The sequence below is a fragment of the Thermobia domestica genome, chromosome 10 (assembly GCF_964235325.1).
Source record: "Thermobia domestica chromosome 10, izTheDome1.hap1.1, whole genome shotgun sequence".
Lineage (NCBI taxonomy): Eukaryota > Metazoa > Arthropoda > Insecta > Zygentoma > Lepismatidae > Thermobia > Thermobia domestica.
The window spans coordinates 150,396,865-150,424,857 of NC_137463.1; the positions used below are offsets into that span (position 1 = coordinate 150,396,865).

General features: G+C 35.2%; 1 protein-coding gene across 1 annotated transcript in view; it reads right to left on the reverse strand.

The window, feature by feature from the left end:
- ACC (acetyl-CoA carboxylase) overlaps positions 1–27,993 on the reverse strand; it is a 776,633-nt gene that overhangs the window by 528,280 nt on the left and 220,360 nt on the right. Inside the window, exons 9-10 of the mRNA XM_081728639.1 lie at positions 11,763–11,925; positions 1,456–1,710 (exon numbers count right to left, since the gene is read on the reverse strand). Coding sequence (XP_081584765.1) covers positions 1,456–1,710; positions 11,763–11,925 — 418 coding nt within the window. The remainder of the gene's footprint in view (positions 1–1,455; positions 1,711–11,762; positions 11,926–27,993) is intronic.

A 27,993-nucleotide genomic window follows, 5' to 3' on the forward strand; every position in this document is an offset into this window, starting at 1 on the left:
CTTCCAGAGACTTAAACATAAAAATGGCTAAGTATGGTGCAGACATTTCGCCTAAAAGTGTTAGAAGGATTCTTTGTACTGAGGGAATAAAAGCAAACAGCCCAAGAAAGAGAACACAAATTACTCCCATCATGGCAAAGAAGCGCCTCGAATGGGCACGAGGCCTAGAACATGGACTGCTGATGATTGGAGAATAGTGCTTCGGTGATGAATTATGTGTCTTCGTGTTTGATGAATGTTCACAATATGTGCGACGTCGACCTGAGGATGAATTGAAGTTGCAATGTCTCCAACAAACCGTGAAGCATCCTACTTCAGTCATGGTCAGGGATGTGATGTCTGTATTCGGGGCTGGGAGTCTGTACATATTAGAGGGAACAATGAAACACGACCAATACCTACAAGTTCTTCAAGAAGAACTGCTTCCCCAAACTACAGTCTGGTTTGATGACGCACACTTCATCTTTATGCATGATGGAGACCCATGCCACCGGTCCAAAACTGTGACAAAATTTTTCGGGTACAACGAAATTAGTGTTCTTCCGTGGCCGGGCAATAGACCTGATATGAATCCGATTGAAAACCTTTGGAGCTTCATGAAGGTAAAGCTAACGAAGAAGCACATTACAACCAAACATCAATTGATCGAGGAGCTTAACAACTGGTGGTATCATGATGCTGAATTGAAGGCAAAATGTGTTAAACTCCTAGATAGCATGCCACAAAGGATAGAAGACTTAATAAAGAATAAGGGATTTCATACGAAATATTAATCTTTGTGTGAGAGATCATTTTCTTGTAAGTATTCGATTTCATTGTTTGTTTCCAATTTGGATATACACACTGTATAGAATTCGAATGTCACGTACGCATATGATTTATTGATATTGAAAAACATGCGACACACCCACTAGAAATTAGGACAGTTACAAAGCAATAATTTGGACTAAGTTCGAACGTGTTTTGTCACATAATATTGTAGGAACAATAAAAAATTCAGAAACTGAATGTTGAGTCCAATAATTTGAACACGCCTGTAGTTCATAACAACGAGGGTGGGTGACTCAGCACCAAATGTAATAAATGCGGAGTGTACTTTTCAAACTCTGAGTTAAAATTTAAAGGGAAGTAGGCTATTAGTCCGAAACACGGCGAATTGAACAGCCTCAGGGAACAGAAATAGCAGGTTGTGGCGCCGCGGGCACCACATGGGAGGCAGAAAGATGTATATGGTACCGAATGTGCCAACGAGGCTAGATTTGGGAGGCAGGGCGCTCAAGTACAACATGGCAGAGCCACCTAATAATACTAATACTAATGCCAATAATAACAAATAATAATTATAAATAACAACATAATAATAATAAAAAACTCAATTTAACAATGATGATCGAAGTAGAATTTTCTCTTACATTCCAAAAATATTTTTTTATATACAATAAATATTAGTATTACCTTTCCAACGATGACTGAAAGTTTTGAAATGCATTTAGAATAGTTTGATCTGCAACGTGTAAAGCTCCACATACAACACTTAAAATGGTATCCGGCTTCTCCGCTTGCACCCTCTCAGCAATTAAAATATCTAACCAGCTCGTGTCTATTTTGTTCTGCTGAAAACTTTCAGTTTCTAGTAACGTTATAAGGTACTCAACAGTTGTACGAAAATCTCCTCTTATTGATAATTCTTTCAGGGCAATTACCAAATTCCTTAAAAAATAAAAATAAATGAATATATAAGTATTATACTCACAATTATATTTATATAAAATAAAATATGCAAAGATTGAATAGACAATTATAAGAACACCAAAAGATGTTTTTATAACGAAAAAGTTCTGCGAACGACAACATGAAACAATATTACTATTTGAGAAAACAGTGGACTTATATTTTCTAACCAACTATGGTACCTTTATTCCTCTTTTTCATTCCGAATGTTACAGAAAAATGCATCAAGTAACGGTTACGATGCGAAAAATGTAATCCATCATATAAAAATTAAATCAGTTCTCAGCGCTTATAAAGTTTGTTGAAGTTGTTCTGAAGACACAGCTTCCTTTACTGACTGATTATAATAGGAACTAAGGTATAAGTTTCTCCAACACACTGGACACACATTTTGTTACAATGTCGTGTTTGTGATCAGGATTCGGGAAATTAAGCTGGTGAAATAAACTGTTACTGCTACATAGATATCCCAAGAGTTAGACACTGATGGCTTTAAAAGGAAGGGATAAGAATATCGTATTTTGAATAGTATGTATACGCAGAGTAAATAGTTTTACTAACTAGTTCTAGATGCCAATTTACCTGCAAAAACAATAAAAAAAAAAAAAAAATAAGAAGGAAATTTATAAAGAAGTCTATATTGTTCAGTTAGTCGAGCTTGGAATATCAGATAAATAAGTATAAGTGGGGAAAGGAGGGAAGAAGGTGTTAAAATAATTGTGACAATGACAAAAAAAACGAGTAATTAACTTATTAATTGTTTGTTTTGGTGCTGTTTAAACTGAAGAAAAAGAAGAACAAAGAAGAAAATTTAAGGATTTTCAACACATTGATGAAGGAAGTGTCTTACCACTAAATATCATATAGCAAATAGCATAATCCGTGTACATCAAAAGGTAAGAGATATAATACTTTCAGTTGTGATACAATGTAAACTATAAACATTACAAAGTTGTAAGTCTTCGAAAATAATTATCTTCGTTAGTAACACGTCACAAGATCAAACATTTGCTTTTCAACCAACATGACAAAATTAGCATCTTTAGTTCTACTATCAATTAAATTATTGCTGCTTGCAATTTGTTTTATGTGTGTGATATGAAACTGAACACTATACTGTATGAACTTCAAATATTGTTTGACTAGTGTCACATTAAGTCATAATTTATTCATACTGTTTAATAACATCATTCTTCTTGTGAAACCAATTTTTGCCGGGAGAGAGAGGATCTTCCGTTGATATGTTTTAAACAATACCGTCACCGAAGTTCGGTAAGCAATTCAAGTTTATTATAAGTTATTGAGCATATCGAACACATTATAATAATATATCAACAACCTGAATAATATTCCATTAATGCTCTATATAGATATTAGTTTCGCATGTTTGGATATTTACAAAATTTTTATAACGACTACATTTTTTTCGTCAGAATTGCACTAATTTACAGAATACATACAATTATCAGAACGTCAAAATATATAAAATTTAAACAAATGTACATTACATTAATGCATTTTTAGCCAAAATTTAAAGTATTTTCCACGGGTATTCTTCGTCCGAGTGAAGGCTTAAGACTATATTTTACGCTTGTTTTCTAATAGTTTTACTGTAACAAACAGTGGTGTAATATATGTATTATATATACATCCAGGTATATAATTTTTGCAATATATTTTAAATAATTAGCGCACTAAGTCCTCTAAATCACACCTACTCTATACTTTTCAGCATCTAGCGCTGTCATTATCTACGTTGCACATGTCTTTCAATTCTTCTATGTACTATGTAAGTTCGAATTCCTCTATGTACACTTCTCCAAAACATAGTTGCAGGTGTAAAGTTTTCTAAGTCCCTTAGAGTTGTCAGTTTGGTAACAACGCATTCCAAGCAATAGGAGGGGAAATGAAGGAAAAAATATACAGAGATTTCCGAACACAGCTCACAATTTGATGTTTTAAATATTCAGTTTTTCTCTTGTTACTTAACGTAATGATACTTTTAGAACAAAATAGTACCCTGGCAAATGCAGATTTTTTTTTAAAAGCAATGCACATGCTTTTCTACCCAAAGGAGAAACAAAAATTTCTGAAAAAACAAGGTTGTTAAGGAGTTCATTATCTGTCAAGAGAACTGGAAAAAAAGCTTTTATTAGCCATGCGAAAGTGGTTTGTTTTTATGTGTTGTAATAGTTTTGGACCTGGTTCGAATCCCATCGCGTGACTATTTTTTTCATTTTTCTGTTATTACTGTCGTACAGTATTTTTTTTTAATTATATGTATTACACGAGAGCGATAGATAACTTTCTAATTAACCAAAAATAAGAAGTCACACAGGTGTAAATTATTTCCCAATGTAATTCCTCCTTAGTGCAAGTCACTTCTTACATCGATTCGTAAGATTTTCGTAAACCTGAAGGAAAAGAAAAAAGAAAAGAAAACGGAGTTCAAGCATTCAGGAAATCACTATCACGCATAATAACGTCTCCATCACTATTAGAGTGTAGTCCATTATTATCCTCGTTTTTATCCTATTCGACCTTGAGTAATACTTTTTTCGTCAGTTTCTACATTGATTACCATTAATAAACACACTAACAGGTAGCTAGTAATTTACTCTCTCAGTTAACAGTACTGATATGACTACAAAATATTAAATGGATTTCTAAGAAATCGACTGACTATCATTATCATTATCAATATCATTATTATCATTATCATTATCATTATGACTATTACTGTTTTTTTAATCGCCTTGTGTTGATTATTTGACCCAAGAGGATTAACCAAAAAAAAAAAAAAAAAAAAAAAACTGTTCGTCGTACTCTTCCTTTTAAGTAAATCCTGCATCAATTAAATTTTATAAATTTATTTATTCTTCATTTCGAATAGAAATCAGTAAGCCCGTTCAATCATTGCTATGTCATGGATGTTCTTATGCATTTATTATTATTATTATTATTGGCTTTAAAAACTGCATTTTCTTAGACGCAGTTTGAACAGAAATGGTTAGAACAATGCAGCAGGTTACTGTTCAGTTCGACAATAATTGGGCTGATCGTTCAATTCCTAAGGTAACGTAATAAGTTATCAGCAACTTTTATTATTGTCAAATCAGCAAGTTATCCTGTTTTATTGAACATAGGACAACCAAATTTAGAGTTTAATAGTCTACAAATTCTTATTTGGGGGTCGTTCCCTATCGATCTTCGCAAAATTCTGGACAGCAACATAACGCTAAAGTTGCAAGTAACTACTATGCTAATTATTGCAAACTAAATCGCATACTTCGTGCTGCATTAACGCAAACAGTTACGAAATGAGCATGTTAGTCCAAATGAATTTTGCAACAAATTTTCGTCGTGTTAAAGCTTAAGCTGGATATACACTACAGTCATTTATCTTTCATGAAGCTATTGTTAACTATATGAAGAAGTATCGCGACATAAACTGAAAAGTGATGTTATTCCTCTCTACTACCATAGTGATCGTCATATATATATATATATATATATATATATATTTCTAAACAAACGTGTGAAGTGATACGCGTATTGTGATGTCTACAACAAACAGGAATAAAAGATGCAACATTATTGGCGTTCATAGACTTCTTTGACGATAGAGTAAATTTGATGAAAGAGTACTGATTACGAATGTGAAGATCACTATAGAAAATTTACGAATAAAATATAGTAATTAAAAAAAGAAACAGTACTGCGTGACGAACATACTTCTGCAGACGCCACATGTTTAAAGACAGCGATAAGATAGAAATCGCATAATTAACGCTAGCGCCATTATCATGCAATCCACCGTAAAGGACAACAAATATGCAAATATAATAAACTCTCTAACGTTTATATTGATGAGCTGTTGGTACACATAAAATAGTGTAAATATAGATTTTTTTTTAAAAGAAAAAGCATTACAAACTTTTAGAATAATCCCAATTATATTTATTGTGCTCATACTTCACAATGTGCATAATTAATAACTACAAAATTACAATACTATTAGGCTTGTAGACATATCTGTGCTGAAAAATTACTAGCAGTGTAGCCACATGTGTTGACAGCACTTTTCTATATAAACCAATTGCTGATAGATGGACATGCATTAGACTTTTGCTGCTTTTCACTATTTTAAAAAGAAAATCCGTATCAATATTCATCATACACATAATAACAGCTATTTAACATACATTTTACGTAATCACTGTTTTTTTCTTAATTTTAATTTTAAAAATATAACCAAGTCTTTAAAAATATGTACAACAATTTCGTTTACTCAGTGTTTGCAATCCGGATTTTAACATATCACTATTTTCGCTTATTTAAGTTCCTAGCCCGTGTTGTTTAGGAAAGAAAATAGCTATATTTAGGAAATAAAACGGCTATCACCACAGCAACAAGAAAGATGCGACGTCACACTATTTCAGCCAATTAATTGTAACACTTGTAAATGTGTTTTACAAAATGATGTTTCACGATCTCTATATGTATATATATATATTTTACTTTCAAGATTAAATCATGAAAAGTAAATTTATACTTTTCTTAAATAGCTTATGGCGTCCTATGACACCCCTTCCCATGTAACGTGGGGTCCGGGGCAAATGATCTACTCACAATACGGCCCTTCCTATTCAAATTACACTCTTTAAGGACCTGTAAAACACTCTCCACAGATATAACTAATTTAATATTTGGCACCAGCTCTTCCAAAGGATGACCCGTCAAGGAATGCAAACAATAGCCAAGTAGGTTCGTTGTTAATATATTAGACCTTTCTACGGGGCCCCTGCGCGCCGTAGTATCAGGAATATCGGCGTTCTTGGCAAACGCGCTTATATTTTGTCACTGGGCAAAAGTCTAACTATAGGTTTACCTTGTGTAGGGTATGGGTTGGTTTGATTTACTTTTTAAAAATAAGTATAAGCGAACACTAGTTAAAATTCAGAAATATTTTGTGTAAAAAATATTACTTAAAAGCGTGTAATTACATTTAAAAATTCGCGGTAAGTATATATATATATATATATATATATATATATATATATGGCGGGTAGGTGTGTAAAGTCAAAAATTAGTGTTTTAGAGAAATCAGTTCATTTTTTCTCTAAATTTCTGAAGAAAAAAAAGTTCAGGCATAAATTCAAAATCCGGTTTTGGGAAAATGATTAACTATTGTAGCTCTTCATGTTAATAGGGCTGCTTTTTCGATTTATTCTGAAACCCAAAACTGGATTTTTAGATTTATATTTGAACTTTCAAAAGCGACTTGTCTAACACTAACTTTTGACTTAACGCACTTTACACATCCACTCGCCAAATATGGAGTGATTTGTAGGGAGTGTTACTTTCTGAACATTGTAGGCCGAAGTTGTACTAGATTTCTACCTCTCGATTGTAATAGAAATTTAGAGTGAAGACGGAATAATAATCTTGAGATACTTAGTTGAGTGAAGAAAGGTACTTCTTGCTATCTACTACTGTTTTTACTCTGAAGTGATCAACGTTAAAACTGAAAGTGGTAATTTCTGCCACAGGAAACACCTTTTCGCTATCTATTACGGTTCAATGGGGATCAACGTTAAACCCAAATGTGTTTTCTATCTAACGAGGAAACCGATTCAAGTGTGACACGAAATTGTTGACGAGCTTATGCGCGAACAAAGTGTTTTTGTGTACAATTAAACCCATTAGAGGGGAAAACCCTCGACCCCAACCATTCCGGAGATATAAAAGCAAGGTTGGTGCTCCGATATTTTGCGAATTTTCGGCTATGTTGCGAGTGAATATGTTTGAAAATTGCATTAAAACGTTAAGAAAGATGCACTAGGATGGAATAAAAGTGGTGTTGAATATTGAGGTGAGGGGTAGCTTTTATCCAGGACCCGAAAAAAAAAGGAATAACAAACGCCATTGAAACGAAGAACAAAATTGTATGATATTACATGCTAGTATATCATGTCGTCAGTTCGTAGAAAATGAGAAAAGGTGATATAAAAATGTATTAATTACATTGCCACAGGACCAGAGACGTTATTGTGTGAACAAAAATACAATGTTATATTCTGTGCAAAAGTGTTATTGAGAAACAAATTAAATAGTATGAATCATAAACACATATTGTTGCAAACGTAAGTACGACAGTGTGTAGTTGTGTGGCATATATTAAAACGCAATATATGGATCAATAAGCAAAAATAGTATCTTCAACTTATAAAAACGAAAACCGGTACGCCTTTTATACTGTATATCCCATACAGTTCCGATAGAAATTATGAATGTTTGGAAAATTCGGACGGTCATCATTTTTTACATTTTTTATCCTATTTGACTGATGATATCTTTATTCGATTGAGCGTACCAAGAAACCTGAACATAGATATCTGACACGGCTATTTCAGGCAACAATGGAACTCCGATATTTTTCGCCTTCCCAGTCCAAAACATTCTTTCCCTAGAATTTTTTATAGACTCTTCGGTTTTGTAACCCTCATGTCTAAGGCGACATATTACTACAGTTTCGTTGATGCAAGGAATTATTCATTTTTGAAGGACTCTTTTACTTGTAGTAACGCTACATATTCAAAAATTCGCAAAATATCGGGGCACCAGCCTTCCCTTTATTCCTCTATTATATCTCCGGAACGGTTGAGATCGAGGGGTTTTCCCTCTAATAGGTTTAATTGTACACAAAAGCACTTCGTTTGCGCATGAACTCGTCCATAATTTCGTGTCACACTTGAATCGCTTTCCTCATAAAACTTCCGGTTTGAATAAGGGTTTAAGAGGGAACCTATTTCCTATTCTTAGAACGCTAAATCGCTTAAAAAAAAAAAAAAAAAAACTTTAAAAAAACTTTTTTAAAAAGCTTCTCGCTATCGGATCATTTTTGGTCTGTTTAGATCAATACTAAAACTAAAAGTCTTACTCGATCTTTACTGCTTCTAGTTTTAGTAGAAACTAAAGGAGATGAGATGAGATGTTCTTTTGGGATGCTTTAGTGATCAACGTAAAAAACCGGTAATTGTTTATTTCTACTATTGCCGATTTGAACATTGCCTCAGTAACCGAAGTCGATTCCTAACTTTTGATTCTCTACATCAGCGTTTCCCAACCGGTGTGCCGCGATGAACTCGAGGTGGTTGTCTCGTAGTCGTGTATTGTCAAGCTTTTATGCAATTAAGGACCAACTTATTCTATTCTTTCTGTCAGAAGAAAGTGAAAATGTCAATTTCCTTAGTGATGATTCTTAGTGCAATACTTTTCTTACCGATATATTCCAAACATTGAATACCCTCAATAAACGCATGCGGGAAAAATTGGAAAATAGCCTAACCTTAAGTGATAAAATTTGCTCATTTAGGGAGAAACTCTCATTTTGGGAGGTCAGAATTAGAAAACAAAACAAATGTGACATTTGATATTACAAAGTCTGTAAAATTTACACAATCCTCTCAACACTCATTTCTAGAGGTCTGCGCGGATATAAAATATCGCATCCGCGTCCACAGCATCTCTATCCGCACCCGCATCCGCAGATAATGAGGTAGCAAATATATAAAACTTACATATTCTATAATAGTCATGATTTCGAAAAATTTTTAAAACACATTTTAAATAGTTATTGAAAAGAGCAATAAAAGGACAACTCTCTCGTGTCATTTCTTGTCCATTTGCTGTCACTGAGTCACAAGCTTCAAACACTTGTATTTTGATTTTAGTTATTTTTCAACCGGTTTTAAAACTTCTAATTCAAAACAAACGTTTCTTAGTGCTCTTCCCACCATCATCACAAATTTCATAGGATTTTTTTAGGTAGGGAAAATATGTAGGAAACCATATCCGCACAGAAGCGAAATATCCGCAGATACCCATTTTGCTGCGGATATCCGCATCCGCGCAGACCTCTACTCATTTCAGACACATTGTCTTTGTTGTGTACCAATGTTGAGAAGTATTTTTCCTACGCTTCAGTTTAATTCATTTGACTGGGTGAGGGACTCCTTTGCGCCTTCTGCCCTACAGTCACCAGAATTAAATGTAAAGGAAAAAGTGAACTGGTCGATGTGAGGAATGACCGAGATTTGAAGCTCCAGCACTCACAAGAAGACAAGGCTTCATTCTGGATTTCTCTCCGGAGAGAATATCCAGTTATTTCTACAAAGTTTATATTCCTTTTTTTACATCCTACTTAAGTAAAGCAGGATTTTCTGCAATGAACACAATTAAGTGTAAGAACGGGTCATAACTGTTAACTCCGGAACACGACATGAGGGCGTGTTTAACAACTATCAGTCCACAACTGAAGAAGATTATGAAAGACATCAAGCTCAAGTTGCACATTAATTTTGCTTCGTGCATCAATTTGTTTCACTTATTTTTGAAAAATTGGAACCTTCATATATTATTATTAAACAATTGCAGACTTCAATGGATATTACTGAAATAATGTTACATTACTAATATTATTAAACAATTCTAACCTTCATAAAATATTTAAAAATTGTAATGTAGATCAATGATGTTAATAAATTATAAGTTTCAAAATGTATTTCTTTTGTGTACATTTTTAACGTTGAAAAAATATTTGTTATAATTGTTATGACCATTATTGCTTCCTTAATGTTGCAGAATATTTTGTAACTTGAAATATGAAAATATTCATTCCTTTCGGTAAAGCGAACATGTATACAAATTACCTACATTTGTGTTATTAAAGTACAAGAGATTAGTTTGTTCGTTATTTAGTGATCTTCCTTCTTAGTGAAAAGTTGGATACAGTTTTCGAAAAAGAAAGTGTATTTTTAAAAACCTGAGTTCTATATTTCAGTGCAATTGTTCTCTATTTTTAAATTAGAATGAAAAATAAGCATAATGATATACCACGGGGAGAAAACCAAGGATCGAGCTTTCTTCCCTGTGAGAAGACGAGCAATCATAGAAAAAAAGACCACGGTATTTTATATTTACGAATAATAATAATAATATATGAATGTGCCGCGAGAATTCAAGTTACACCCGCAGTGTGCCGCAAGTTGAAAAAGGTTGGGAAACGCTGCTCTACATACTGAACACATGTGGTGGTGATCCATGAAATAATCCTTGAGATGTTTTCGTCTTGCGGATAGACGGACACACGGACAGGGTAGATCTATAACGGAGATTTAATGAACCAATCTCCTTAACAAGACTTGTTCCTAATGTTTTAAATCGGCACACCAGAAAGAGTGAGTTAAAGAGTTTCATGAAATCGATGACACATGAAATGTACAGCACATTCACAATACACATTCTCTATGTATTATTATTATTATTATTATTATTATTATTATTATTATTATTATTATTATTAGTAGTAGTAGTAGTAGTAGTAGTAGTAGTAGTAGTAGTAGTAGTAGTAGTAATAGTAGTAGTAGTAGTAGTAGTAGTAGTAGTAGTAGTAGTAGTAGTAGTAGTAGTAGTAGTAGTAGTAGTAGTAGAAGAAGAAGAAGAAGAACAAGAAGAAGAAGACTAACGGAAATAATATATTTACTAGAGATACTAGTACTAGAATTGCATGAAGACGATACTTTGTAGTGCCTATGTTTGAATTTAACAAGCAAGAGCTTATGAAATAAATTAAATGAAATCTTTCAGTTTTACGTATCACCGTTATGCCGCGTAGGGTAAGGAAGATGTACTGGTGAAAATGAATTAAATGATGCAATTAAGAAAGTGGAAAGAAACTAGAGAATTTAGAGAAAATCCACGCACATTGTGTTTGTCCACCATAAAGCCCACTTGGCACGAGCTGGAATCGAACAGGCACCACATGTACCGGACGTCAACGTTCTACCAATCTGTCACCGCGCCTACACCAACACTTTAGTTACTGTTGAAGAACAGGATTATACTATTTGCAGCACTGTAGTGAAATATTAATAATTTATTCTAATTACATTTAAAAAGTTATTATTTAGTTTAGGTCTTATTTCAATTAATAATCATAGACTTTTCAGCTATCAATTAGTACTTACTCTCGTGCTTGTTCCCTATCTTCTCCCCAAGAGAAACAATGGCCGAACTGAGAGTCTGCAAATTCGTGAAGACCACCAGAAGCAGCGACACTAAAATAACCCCATACGTTTTTAGATGATCGGAAATTCAACTCTTGCACAGTTCCAGAGCTTGGTTTAAAACCTAAACACAGAAATTCATACGTATCATTATGAATTATATTTTCCGGTATTTTTTTCCTCCTAAAAAACTAGAATTTATTATTAACAGTAAATTCGTACTTAAAATATTTAGAATGTAGTGGATGTTCTCAACAAAATAATTGCCAGAAACTGACTTGTTAGTTATGACACAAGAAATAAATAACACAAAATAAGCTGATCATACTCCCGTAGCTCAGTGGTCGACCACTAGCACAGAAATGAATGAATGAGTAAGAGTCAGCATGAGGCAGTTCACTCTGTTCATATTATTTACTATACACCAAATTTATTTACACATACGATCAACTTCATATGTGATACACATAGATCAACTAATTCATAATGATCATAAGCTCTTAACACAATTAATAGAAACACAAATACTATCAAGATAAGACGAAATTGTGGCAAAATAACAAGAAATGCTAAAAAACAAGAAATTATGGTAAAAGAAAGATACTCATATACATTAGAATGAAATTGGGATAGTAAACGTGAAAATGAAACTGTATCTTTCAATGACGATGACAGTTATGATGAGATAAATTCTTAAGTGCATATTGTTTAAAATATCTATGATGAGATAAATTCTTAAGTGCATATTGTTTAAAATATCTTTCCGTCGCTGGTACTCAGAAACCAAGTCGTTATTTTCTTCCTTATACGAGAAAGATCTCCTCTAATTCTTTACCTGTAGGTAACGTACCCAAAATGGCTGACACGTTCCCACGTTGAACTGCGACACTGATCCGTTGAATAAGGAACGATTTAGATCGTTTATCTCCCGATATAAGGGAAGTACGATGACCGATTTCCTTGATAAAATTAGCTCCTTCTTGTCCCCAAGTACCACTTGACTCGATGGAAATGGGAACAAACCAATATTTATCAACGAGATTAATATATTTATTCCTCTTATCGGTCTCCTTAAGAGCAGCTACGAGACCTGGGCGTGATGATGAATGTGGAAGATTGGAGGGAGCATAAGTATCTGTGTAGGTAAAGTTCCAAATTAGAGCTTTCCCTTTTTTTCAGGGCACTAAAGTCATTCCATCTGGTCTTTTCCCGTCTGAACGACTGCATGCGTTTGGTTCTCGTACTGATGGGACACCTGCAGATGTGAGAGTTCTCAAAATGATATCGTTTACACTTGAGTGTCGTGACTGTCTACCTGCGCTGCTCTTGCATGATAAGCCATGTAAGCCTCTCTTATCGACGAGAGCATTACAAGCACGACAACGGTGTGGTTCGCAAATATCTGCTCCTAACCGCAGAGTGTAGCTATGCGAAAACTTTCGTTGCTGAGATGTAGACAAACAGAAGATGACGGTAAAACTAGAAGCCATGCACCGTTTTCCGGGGACAAAACAGCGAGGAATCTGGCCTTGCCTTCGATCTTATGAGTTGATTGTATTAATGAGGAAAGATCATGTTTTACTATGGGTTCGTCCCAGGCTGATTGAAGATTTCTTTTCTCGTTAGCCGGAGGAGCAGACCCCACTAAATCAGACCAATTGTCGATGCAGTTTTGTACCTCTGAATCGGTGTCCAATTCGACTTCTCTCTGTAGCAGAGTTCCAGTTAATTGAAAGCCATAAAAAGCCATTGAGCCATAAAAAGAAGCAAGAAATGATGGCTTAGCAACATCTGTGGCCCGACGGATTCCGAGACCTCCATTTCGGACTGGTAATGATGCTTGTAACCATGATTCATTGCTTAGGGCGCAGTTGAGGATAGATTCCAATCCTGTTCTTATAGTATCGTCAAATTTCTCGAGTAAGTCCTCTTCACGCCAGGAGGGAGAACATCGGAGGAAATACTGTAATCTTGGTATTGACAAAGAGGCTCGCAATAAATAAAACGCTGAATGAGCTGAGATGTTGATAAGCGTGACAAGAGTAACTCTAATTTCGAAATCTTCTCTACCAATATTTTCCTCCGGGCTTCTGGTGATAGAGCTGCGCCTAGGAGTTCAGCATTAGTTGATTACAGTAGTTGTATACCAGGTGCAGATTCATTAAATTTATTATAAAGACCCTGAATTTCCTCTTCCTTAGCACCTAGAAAACTCACTTCGCATTTTGAGTGGTTGAGATGTAAACCGATGGATGTTTCCTGTGAGCGAATGTTGTCTAAACTATGTAGTACTGCATCAGTATTTCCTTCCGGCTATGGTCCCGTCGTCGAGATACCACACATTCAATTCTGTGTTTATATTATTGACAACTGGTTGGAGGGTCAAAGCAAACAGTGCTGGACCTAGGGGGTCGCCCTGCTGAACGCCTCGTTGAGAAAAGATAATATTGTCTCCTACAAAAAGGTTGCTAGGTTCAGAATAGCATTGAAAAACGTAGGGATAGAAATTTGGAAAGTGGTTTTTTACTGCCGCCAGCATGGAATCTCGATTGATTTCCTTGAATGCATTTCGGAAATCGATTTTCAAAAATGCCTTCACTTGTGAGTGTGGAAACGAATAAAACATTCTAGCAGCATGTACGGCAGCTTCAGCTCCAGAATGTGTGCATACGCCTACTTGGTGTGGGGACAATATATCTATTAATGATTCGCGCATTCGGAAACAAATGATCTTAGCTGCCAAACGTCTTCAAACGTTTCCAACCGCTACTGGGCGTATCCCTACACTTTTCTTCCTGAGCGCTATCAATGATGCGCCGAAGAAGATAGGTCTTAAAAAGATTGGTACATTTCCAGATATTATTATGTGTAATAAATCACAAACAGAGCTGACTAGATGATCCTTTGATTCACATTTCTGACTAAGAATAACGTCTTTCAATATCGATGGCCTGAGATTATCCATTCCTCCAGCTGATTCGGACGGGAAAGATTTTAGTGCCTTAATGAATTCATCAGTCGAGATTCTGATTACTGGAGTATTGATCTCTGAGAGCTCCGGTGTAGCTAATGAATATGAATGAGCAGGATGCTACTCTCTGAGAGCTTTCAACACTGATGAATCTGGAATTGTCCTGATGTCTTCCGAAGTTAATAGCCTCACTGCTCCACGTATATCTCCATCGGATAATCTGTGCTCAATACTCCTGAAGTTGAAAGATTTATTTGTTGGTAATTGGCGAGGTTTGTATGTTTTTGTGTGAAGGTTTAATAGAGCTTCTCGGCGATATTCCGACCAATTTCTAGCTCATTGTTTAACCCATGTTGTCAGATTAGTAACTTTTTCGGAATGTGGAGGAACACAGAACTTCGTAGGGGAAAAGCAAAAGGTCCATCCAGGAATCCAAGTCATTACTAACCGTTATCTTATGAACCAGTTCATATACAGAATCTGCCACCGACAATCTTGCTCCTTTCGGAACTCGACGAAGAATTGGAATTTTGGCTTTTAAATGTACTAGCAGATCACATATTTTAGTCTGTGATTCCTTGGAATTTATATCATTAAAATTATGTAATAATTAATTAATAACATTGTGTTTCAATTTAACGGCCGATTGTTTGCTCTTGGATACTTCATTGTGAGTTTTTGTACTGTGAATGGCTAAACTTCTTTGGCTGAGGAAGTATTTATTGCAGTGGAGGCATTGTATGTAATTGTATTGATTGGTACCAGCAGATCTGTGGTCTTGAGTTTTATTACATTTTGAGACATCCGTCTTATTAACAGTAACATTAGTGTCGTCATTCTTATTTTTTTCAATCATATTAGGTGTCGCTTCAACTGGCAATACTTCACTAGACTTGTCTATATTTTCATATTTAATTTGTTTAAAATCGTTGAAACTTACATCATTTTAAAATATATTTAAAATACTGTTCAAAACTCTTCATTGTTGAATGTTGCAAAAAGAAATTACCAGTCATAACGTTCCGTTAATCCAAGATAGTTTATGGAAGTTTATTTCACTAATACTTAACGGATTTCGAAACCAATTTCACAACTTTCTCTTCTTAAAACTCATGATGACACACATTAAAATATTTGTACTCTATTTCAAGTTAATCTATCACTTTTTGATTGCAAACTCAGAGCCGATCTTATCATTAACTGAATATTGCCATATTATGTTCATACTTCCTAAGACACAAGAATAACAGATAAAGAAAATAGATGGGAGCATTACTATCTGTGTATCTGTTGTCAGATGATTGACAAGTTTACAACAATATTATTGTGACCGACTACAGAAAACACAGAATGTTATTAGTTACTTGCCACAAATGCCAAGTATCATTATTGAAATAAAATTGAATTTATAAGAAATGTCATTATATTTACAACCTGTGTCTCCTTATGTAAACAACTTTGACCCGAATCAACAATCCTTAAGAAGGAAAAGATATAAAATTAAAAGTAAAATCTTTATCAATATGGCTCACGTGTAGATATTTTCAAAATAACCAATTCACATGGAAACTTTGTCTTTCTGACTAGCCCATTTTCCTGGTGTGGCTACACTACCTGGTTTCAGAGATGCTAATTCGGAATTCTCGAGACATCTCATACACTTGAAGAATTCCTCGAAAGCATACCTTAGCCAGTAATTTAATTCTTAGTTCTTAATTTGAATAAAAATTATTTCTATAAAGCATTTCCGTATTGCTATTAGAACTGGATAATTTTCTAATCGAATTTAAATTATTGAGATTCAATATTGTAATAACTATAAGTTAAATGTTACTTTTTCATATCCCTTCCTTGTTCACTTCTGGTTGATATTTCTTCTTTTGAGCCATGCATGTTCCCTCAGAACAACATGTAACTTAGTAAATTTCAGTAATTAGAAAACTGTGCCTAAACTTATATGTATACTCGGTTAACAATATCTCTGTATTTTTGAACGTTTTGTGAGGTTGCTGTTTACGGGGATTGAAAATTCGGTAAATTAATCCATTTTCCTCTATTGTTTTCTACTCCCATGTTCTGAGAGAGATAATTTACTAACCGATTGTTAATTACTCTTACATAGTAATGACGTAGGAAGGCAATCAAGCAGGACAGTTAGCCGCTGGGTAATCCTCTGTCTCGCTTTTCTGCCTATAATTTACTCCACTTGTTTGGATTGCAAATTTCTAAGATTGTATTATGAGACCTACCAGGCATTACAATTTATTGATCTACGCTCTCCTAATTTATAAAACTGAAATAGAATTTAATTATTTGAAGAATATTTTTAATAATATTCGCTTCTAATTAAAGCATTAAAGACTGAAAAAAGAAGAAAATAACTAGCTGAGTTTCTTACACTTATATATATATATATATATATATATATATATATAGTAAACCATTGACTGACTTTGTATATATGCACATATACCTGCTACAAAAATGGATTCACGTACATATGATTAATAATAATTTATATGGTTAAATGACACTGGAAACATAAATCGTGAATCGCTTCCAGAAGAACAGTGAATCATCGTTGATGTAATCGAGCACTCACTGCATCACCAGTGATGGACGAGGAAATTTACGCCTGACCATAGATATTGAACAACGCCGAACTAAAACTAACCACAGATATTGAACAATGGTTCAAGCTGGTGGATTGAGCGCTATGGGGAGATGTTGAAATTCAGTTGATTCCTCAAATCATATGTAAGAAGGGCCAAGTATGTGTGTGAGTGCACAACTATCTTAGGAAATTGCGTTCTTCTTCGCGAACAACATCTACTCCAAAAACTAAAGTGATCACCTAAAGTTGATCACATTATCACTGAAAGTAATTCGTCCTTTCAGATTAATAAGTAATGGAATACTATGGAATACGGCCAACACCAGACCAGAGATTCCACCATGTTTAACGGTAAAGCGTACGCAATCCGGATAATAACCTTCTTTGGATATCCGCCATACATAAACCCGGCCTGTTGTTGAAAACAACGAAAGTGCATTGCACTATTTATTATTTTCCAATAATTGGCGGCCCATGTTCTCAATATCATTTTTATGGTGCTACCGGTTTTCGGGATAAGTAGACATTTGGAAAACTGCAACCCTAACGCGAATGTCGACAGCCCTCGTACACTCTAATGGTCGTTCCAGATGATAATTGAGTCTTGCATTCAGTTGTGTCCCATCAGTTCTTCAATGCTTTGTGACAATCCTGGGCAATTTTAGCGATCTATCTCACCTACACATGATGTCTTACAACAGTTCTGTATGCGCAGGACCGATGGCGTTGTCTTGCAATCAACCTCTCATTGAAGCGAGACAGTGTGGTGGTGCACGACCTAGTATGTGAAGGTAGCTTTTGTATGGCGATATGTGCATCCTTCAACTACACTGAATTGAAGCTTCAAATTACGAAAACTGAAACTGAAACTCAGAGTTCTGTATCACTATCGATGGATCGAACAAATTGGCAGTCTTTGACACTCTAGTTGCAAATAAATATGCACCCACAAGTTGCCCTCCTTGAAAATACCATAGTTCTCTCACTTTGCACCTCTAACGTCTGGCCAATTGCTCGTAATACTAATTATGATGCCGCGTCATGTACTCTCACTATAACCAAAGAAAGCGTGACGTTAAGTACGACTCACTATCATCAAATACATCACAAACACAAAAGACTCACAATGTACAAATGTTAAGTGTTACAGACTCAATGATTAAGCATAGAGTATACAGGTGCTTCGATTTGGTTTGCTTTGATTTGGGTTTGGAAGTGAAGCTATACAGGATGTGGTCTTACAGTTTAATGTGGAATTCGAACTATTCCACCCAGAGCGAAACCTAGATCTCCCTCGCCAAAGGTGCGTACGCTAACCACATAGACACGAGGGAGTACCACGGGTGTTTCGAGTATTCTGGTAATATATATGAAGGACGTCTGAAAATTTCTCTTACGTCCAAAATGGAAGTGACAAGATATTTATATTTCAATCTGGAAGAAAAATTATTGTACTACAGAAGTTCTCAAAAGCTGTTCAAAGGAGATTAGTGATTAGATCCCTCAGCAGATAAAACGTCTAAAATGAAACGTAGATTTTTTACTAAGTTTTAAATCCATAATTAATAAACCAAACATGATGTTCAAGTAATTTTTGGTTTAAACACAGCTGTTAAACCAGGCAAAAATGTTAGAAAAATCATTCAATTCAATATGTAATTAATTTATGAATAATTTCCTATCAGTGTAGTATATGATATTATTATCACTGCTGCATCTCAGCTAAAACTGGTTCTAGATCAATAATGTGACGGTCGCTTCTGGCAGAACTTCCTAACAACATGAAAGGCGTCTAGGAAATGATTTTTTATAGGTTTCTTAGATGTTTAGCATTTATTTGTTCCAACTGCTTCATAGTACTCTTGAAGACAATAGTTGCAGCTGAGATAATGACTGGTCTTACTGTAACTCAGGCATTTCATATCTTTTTCTTACTTTCTCCTGCACTGCTACATCTACGAGATTTGCTTCTTTAGCCATTTTATTGATGACTAGCTGAAATGCCTCTTTCCTGCATTTCAAATATTGGAACCCCCTTTCCCTTCCGGAAACACATTTCAATGAAAGTGTCATTTTATAAACCCGTAACATCCCCTATTTTTGGCATACATTTTGGACTCCCCAACCTCTTAGAATATGTTCGTTAATTAACGTGATAGGATGAAAACCTTGGAGGAAAAACTAATCTGACCAAGCGAAGTTGCTCAAGTAGAGCGTTTGCTTCGTATTCGGCAGGTAGCGGGTTTGATTCCCGCTGCCGACCATCCTGACTGGGGTCTTCCTCAGTTCTACCAGGCAAATGCCAGGATGGTACCTACTAAACAGACCCTGGCCGATACCTTTCCAAATTCTTTCCATTGTTATTGTTGTTGTTGTTAGATATCCAGTATAAAATGGCATTTGAGCTATACCTGGTGATTGTTAATAAATAAATAATTATGTGCTAATATTCACTTCAAACGGGTAACCTATTTCCCGTGATGTGATCACAAACATAAGACAACATTTATAGCAATGTGGTGAGAAAAATATGAAAATTGCACCTGTCCCCCCTCCTCTCCGAAAACCGAAATTTTGGAAAATTCTAGGTCATGTGTCCGCGCGCATTGATTTTAACACCCACACTCCTTTAGGATACTTCCCAGTGGAGCTCATGTGGTTCAGACATTACGTTAAACTTTAAGTCCACGGCTCATATAGCCTCGCTCCTATAAGGGACGCTAAACTAAAAATCAAACAAAAAATCAAATCCTTTAAGATGATCCCTTTAATCAAAGTGATGACTGAAACCTAGCTCGCGGAATTTACTTAATAAGTTCCAAAATTTATTTCAAAGTTCTCTTTCAGGCAATTTCCCATAATATGATTACAAACAACTAGGAATGGACAGAAAATTTCGGATTCGGATAACACAATTCCACAGTTACTTGGTTTCTGATCCAGTAAGAATCGGGTACCGGGATCTAGAACCGAGAATCAGGTACAAGAAACAGAGGACCAAATATCGCAAAAGGCGTCCACACTCCAAAGAAACAGAAATTGAGAAAATGGACTTGTTAACTGCAATACTTTCCTTTCGCTAAAAGTAGCATTTCACGGCAAAGCATACAGAGTAAAATAGTGGAAGCTAATCATATGTTTTGCCTATGATTTTTGGTACCACTGATGTTGAAATAGAATACTCTGCCATAATTCCTATGAGGAGGGGAGTAAGTAATAAGGTCATTCATGGCATTTATATTTCAGCAATTTTCATCTCTGTACTGAGAGCAGGTTTTCCAGACAGGTGCCCGGTATACAAGTATTTCCATCTCAATGCTTAAGTGATAGCAGAAACACATTTAGTCCTCGAAGGAATAATTGTTAATACGATACAAGCAAGCAGATCAGTGTTGACATCAGTCCTCTTTTCAAGAGGACGCGAAGGAACTTTTCTGGAGGTTGAGCGCTGACAAGTTCAAACGTAGCGTGAATTACTTTGTGTTTTTGGAAGGGATTTGCGGAAAAAGGGAGTAGACATGGCGGAAAGATGTGTTTCGTGTGAGGATGTTATCCTGAAAAATGAATATTTTCTGCGGTGCAGTGCGAGTTATGGAGAAAAATTCCAAATTGAATGTAGAAACATTACCATTACTAAATTTAAAAACATGAACAGTGCGATCAAACAAAGGTGAAAGTGTGGAAACTGTATGCTTAATGTCGAAGACATACAAAAGGGGAAGGCAGGCACAAGAGCGTTGACTTAGGTCAATGCCCAGAAAGGGATGGAGGAAGAGAAGCAGCCCCAATCACCAACTAAACCACCGAGTGAACGTGAGCTAACAGGGGGGAGAAAGAGAAAAAGAAACTTGAAGACATCATAAACGATCCTATAGACAATCTTGGTGATAAGTTCTCCCATATCTGAACTTTTGTCAGCTGTGCGGGCATTAAAAGAGAGTATAGTGTTTTATGAGCCAGAAGTATGACAAAATACACAAAAAACCTTTTGGCATTAGAAAAACTCAACTCTTGGCATCATTAAGGAAAAAATAAAATGAAAATCACAAATTGAGAACTTACAATCAGAGTTAGACTACGCAGAACAATAAACCGAAGGAAAACTTGGAAATTAAAATGTCCCCTTTAAAAAAGGTGCAAATGCCGAAGCAATTGTAACGGTAATTGCATCTGCTATCGGGGATGAAATGGACATTGAAAACGAAACGCATGCAGTGCATTGGGTACCAGTCCCTTCCAAACCCACACACAAAAATATAGTTGTGCAATTCGTGAACCGACGGAAGCGAGACCAGTTTATAAGGGTAGCAAAACCAAAACTAATGAAAAACTCACAACTCGTTGCATTGGTTTTCAGAATTCTGTGCCAATTTACGTGAATGACCATTTCACGCCAGCAAAGAAACGACTACTTGGTATGGCTATGTCAAAGAAGAAACGAAACAAGCAAAGCGGCAATTTGTATGGACTGATTCAAATGGTGAAAATCTCCGCAAGACAGAGCAATTATAATTGAAAAACGCAGTATCCCAAGTGCATCTTTCGTGTTTGTATTAAGCTTTAGCCACATGTGTTTAGCACCACTATGTATATGTACTAGTAGGATATACTTATAGAAGTAGTGAAGTTGTTAATTGTTGTATTGCTAGTAGCATTAACAGTAGGAAAATAGTAATATCGTAGTAGTAGTAATATTGTATAGAATAACTAAAATCCTTGTATGATAAACTGTGATACCGAAGACCCAATATTTCATTACGTTCACTCGTTCTTAACCTGTAAGAGTGTAAAACCAAATGTGCTCGACATCCCATCTAACGATTAGCTTTCACTATTACATCTAAATATTCAAAACTTATAGTAAATACAATGAACTTCAAGCATTTTTAAGACAAATGAAAACTGAGTTCAATGTCATTGCATTAAGTGAAACTCATCTTAAAGATGAAGAAGAAACAAATTAGTAACTTCGCCTAATTATAATTATGCAAACAAATTAAGAAATTATAATTGCAATAACAACTGAAAAGGACACGGAGTAGCCTTTACATTAGAACGTCATTAAATTATTTTATTCGCGAAGACTTAAACAAAATGAATAACACTGACTTATGTGAAATGTTATGGGTTGAAATAACCAATCCCAATTTCAAAAACAGCATTGTCATACGAGTCATCTATGGGTCACCTGATAAAAATTATGTGGAATTCAAAAATTGTTTAATGCTAACTAAAATTAATACCGAAAATAAATATTGCGTACACGCAGGGGACATTAACATTCACTTGAATGATGAACACGAAAGCGCCGAGTACATACATATGCTAAATAGCAACCCCCGTAACAAAATATGTATAACGGTTCCCACTCGTATTCAAGGAAATACACATAGTACAACAGATCACATTGGGGCAAGTATGATAAATAGTAAAACAGTGTCAGGGGCAATTACAACACCCCTTAGTGATCACTTTCCTGTTTACACGTAGATGTCGCTAACATTAGGAAATCCAAACAAAAGAGCACGGGAAGTTACTATTCGAGATAGTAAGAAAATAAAGCAAAAGATAAAATAAACAAAATGGTCCGAAACCGGAATGTACACTACAGCATGCTCATCAAAAGCCTTACAAATTCTTCAAACAACAATAAAGAAGTATATAGAAGATGCACTGTAACGAAATGATGTACTAATAAACACAACATAGAAATCCAACTGTAGATGACGATGGCTATACTTAACTCAATTAAAAGAAAGGATACTCGTTGGAAAAGAAGTACTCAACATCTATTCAATTTAGGGCTTCGTCAAAAATACAAGCAATATCGCAATACTTTAAAGAAAGTTATCAACAATGCCAAAAACACCTATTATATGAATAATATGATCGAAGCAGGGAATAATATTAAGAAAAATGGGAGGTAATCAAACCGGCAATAAATATTCAAACAAAGGGAGAACATGTGGAAATAAATATTGTTAATGAACTTGGAACCCTTATTAAAGACCCGATTAAAGTAGCAAACGAGTTCAACAGTTTTTTCACAGCAGTTGGGATAAACTTGGCGGCCAGTATAAAATCATTACCAGGGGACTATTTTCATCATATATCTGGAAATGTTGAAGCAAGTCTATTTCTCAAGCCTGTAAGTGAAACTGAAAAATGTAACATAACTAGAACTTTACCTAACAAATCAAGTGCAGGATATGACAATATAAGCACAAAAACTATCAAAGATTCTAGTAAGGAAATAGCACCCATTCTAGAACATACAATTAATAGAACTTTAGAAACAGGAATATTGCCTGATGGAATGAAAATCGCAAAAGTAATATCAATGTACAAAGGCGAAAAAAAAGTATACTATCACAGTATTGCAAGCGGTGATAATATTCAATGAGAAAAAAACAAAAAGGCTACTACTCACCGCAGAATTTTCTTCTACATGCAACAGGTAGCGCTTTGAAGATGCTACTTCTTTCTTCGGCCTGTTAAAGACTCAAGAAGGATTTAAAAATATGAAGGAAGGGTAAAAAATTGGTTAAAAGGTTAAGATATGTAAAACAACAAATCTTCTGTCAAATATTAAAACACACGGTGCATAATCTTTACTGACCCTTTACAAAGCAGTAGCGTCTATCGAATGTAATGTCAGTGTGATAAAGTGTATATAGGTCAAATAAAAAGGAACATTTATACTAGAATAGCTGAACACGTCCGTACCTCGAAATCTCGGTACCTGCAACAGTTATCTGGTTTAGCAACGCAACTTAGAGATTATAACCATCATATTGTGGAATTAAGTTTAATTGAAAAAGCTAAAACAGCAACGGAACGAAAAATTAAAGAATCATTATATTCATAAAGAAGGGCTTATACTTTATCTGGATAGGGGAGAAATAAACATCATTTGGAGTAATCTTTTGACTACATAGTTTCACCATTTGGAAAGCAAGAACAGAAAACAATGGACAGCAGTGTACAATGTCAGTGAGTGTCTATTCCCGTTTGTATTTAACCTTTTAACCAATTTTTTACCCTTCCTTCATGTTTTTAAATTCTTCTTGAGTCTTTTAATAGGCCGAAGAAGGAAGAAGGAATCTTCCGAAAGCGCTACCTCTTGCATGTAGAAGAAAACTCTGCTACATATTTTTTTCGTTGAGTAGTAGCCTTTTTGCTTTTTCTCATATGTAAAACTAATTACAGGCTAACTTCGATACTTCCTATTTTGAGCAAGACATATGAGAAAGTAATCTATTCCAAATTAAATAGACTTCATAACAAAATATAAAATAATAATTCAAGAACAATATGGATTTCAGAAAAATAAGTCTACACAACTTGCCATTAATGGTCTTTCAAACTATATCTCAGATGAACACAACGTGATAGGTGTGTTCGTTGATCTTAAAAAAGCGTTCGATACAGTAATCACAACATAGTACTTCAGAAATTACAAGGTTATGGCATATGGGGAGTCGTCTTCAATCTTATGGAAAGCTACTTAAAGAATCGGTTGCAATACACTAGTGTGAATTAGGGATGGCCAAAAATTTTCGGATCCGGATATCCCGGATCCAGTGAGATCCGGATCCGGATCTTGCCGGATCCGGACCTAGATCCGGATCTCGGATCCGAATCTCAGATCCGGATCTCGGATCCGAATCCCAGATCCGGATCTCGGATCTGGATCCGAAATTCGGATCTCGAACCTAGATCCGGATCTCGGATCTGGATCCGAAATTCGAATCTCATATCTTGATTTGTATCCAAACCTACATCTGAAATTGTGATGATAAAATTGAATATCTACAATTCGTTAAAACTTTTTTAGGATTCACTGATATAGTAGGTTGCTGTGCTTTCAAATGCTTCCATAACACGTTTGTGTTACCTTTGTTCTTTATTTTATTTTAACCTTGCAATATTTACATGTTGCACTTTCTGTCGAAGTCTTTTTAGTAAAATGTTTCCAAGTTTGATTTCTTCCCATTTCAGAGTATAGTGAACTGTCTGAAAACTGATGTAAATGGTAACAAATTCTTCTGTTTAGCTCCTCTTCGAAACTTAATGTTAGCTTCACATTGAAAATATTTATTTTATTCTTAGAAAATAAACTTTCTTCTTTTCTCATATACAAATGAAATATCTTTTAGATAAGGCCCTTCTAATCGCAGGGATAGTAGACAAAACAAACTCTTTATTAATAGTGGTTTCTGACTCACGAGTCCAACCACCAACAAATGTAATAATGAATATCTTTCACTTCGAAGGTATATACAACAAAAAATATAGACTGGTTGGCGTGGAACAACAGTAGATTTTTAAACATACACACGAGAATTTCAGGAGAGCGATATGGTTGTGTTCGTTGTATGACTTTATTACCTGACTTATGGCTTGCCCTTCTGAGGTCGGGAGTTTGTTGAAGGAGTAAATATAAAAGAGATTTCTGTTATTTTTTCTTTACCCTCCTGGCTTCTTTAATCATGCATTGCAGGACGTAACCAAAACATATCCATGCATCGTATCATTGAAGCGTTTTGTGTTTTGTATATTAAAGTGTTCAAAAATATTTAACATATTCGCATTTGTTCATGTGATCTCAGGTTCAATTCTCGGTGGGAACATACATGAGAAAACTGAAAGCTGAAACAATATGAAAATAGTATATAAAAGTCAGGAAATTGATATTAAAACTTTAGCTATCTATTGGGACTGTAAGGCTGTAGTTAAATTAACCCACACGTTTAGTGAAGATATATTACGTCGTTATTGTTTATTTACTATAAGCTACCAGATACATACTCAGAGGTCACTTTACACTGTAGTAATCAGCAGATGAAAACATTGGAAAAGGAGTGAAAGGAAGGTCTCCAGAGCCTTAGATCAAGGTACTAACCTAGCATTTGCCCAGTATAACTGAGGAACAACCCTGGAAAATCCTCAGTCAGGATGGCTGGTCTCCGAATTCGAACCCGGTATTATCCAATTGCGAAGCAAGAATCCTAACAAGTAGCCTGAGCTGGCTCCGTATTATTATTATTATTTAATTAACGTAATGTTTTAAAATTAGTGCAAATTAAACCGCACTTTCTTTATTGCTGATGTTATAGTTAATAAGCCTACATGAGACATCAGTCCCCCATTAAGAAAGAATACTAGAACTGGAATTCAGGAAGCGGGGGTGAAGAGATTAATAAGGATGAGGAAACTATGTACGATGCAAAAACTGAGTAATTATGACTTCGTCATAGATATATTTCTTTGATACAGTGCACTCTTACTTTGTATAGTGGCAGGAAAATGGCCCGCTTTTGTAAACGAACACACTAAGCACGTGCGTATAGGCGCAATGTCCGTGCAAAGAAACATGGGTAAAACTAGAAAAAAGAATAGGGAAAGCGAGGGGAAAATGATAAACCGCCCTTCAACTTTAAAAAAAAAAAAAAAAAAAAAAAAAAAAAAAAAAAAAAAAAAAAAAACTAAACTTAGAGCTACTAAAGACGCTAGGCGAATTTTATTGAAAAGATTGTTTTTCCTTAGTGATTAGTTGTGCTAACTATGAACATGAATTAAAAAGAAAACAAGTAGCTAGATCTGAGTTTCGCAAACTAGTTGAAAAGAAAATATTGGATAAAATTTAATAATAAAGAAGGCATTTATGTTAATTAAAACAAACTAAATTCTTGGCACGACAGTCCTTTGGTTCCTACCAGCGGGCTTACGTTGAAAGTGGGGATGTGTAGTCAAAGCATCGACACCCGAATTCCCCAATGCCGGTTTTCTAGACTGGAGTCCGCTACCTCTTACTTAAGATAACTCCCCAATTGTCCTCACGATGCTGGGTCAACATAGAAATTGTTGAGTGCCTCTCCGGGAATTGAACCCATGACCACGGGCACCGAAGGCACGCTCTCTGTCTTCTATAGACGAAAAGCTATAGTTACCCACATTGTCTAATACAGAAATAAGTTCTGATTCTCTAATAGCTGCTGATGGTGATAGTCAAGGTTCACCGAAGCATGATCCCAAACCCAAACTGAAATATTGATGTCACTGAAATGCCTGGAAAGTCATTGTGGGTAAGTGAATTGCCCACTTGTCAGGATGAAGGGTGATGGTGAAATGCGGGGCTGTCAGAGGTACTACTTATGATAATTGGATTTATAATATTTTATGTTGCCATAAACCCTCTTCAGGAACAAAACTGTTAATCTTAGCTTTGAAAATGTTACATAAGGAGTTTTATTGCTATCATTAGGTTGCATTAGGAATTATCGGATTTATTTTAACGCTTAACTTCTACATCTCTTCTTATTTACGAATATTTAAATCGCGATTATCCCCTTAAGGTAATTAGTGATATTTTAAATCATTTCGAACCAACTTTATATATGGTTAGTCTTGTTATATGGGAATAATTGAGACCAGAAGCAGTCTACAGGCTAAGTCCAAAAGAATCTTGGCCGACCTCCTAATAAACCACGTCTTTCAGCAAGGTGAATTGTGGCAATCCGATATCCACATGAGGAAATCTTCGGTTCAGTATGAAAGCTTCCATAAGAACCAGCACTCTAATCAATGAAATGTGCTTTGCTAAT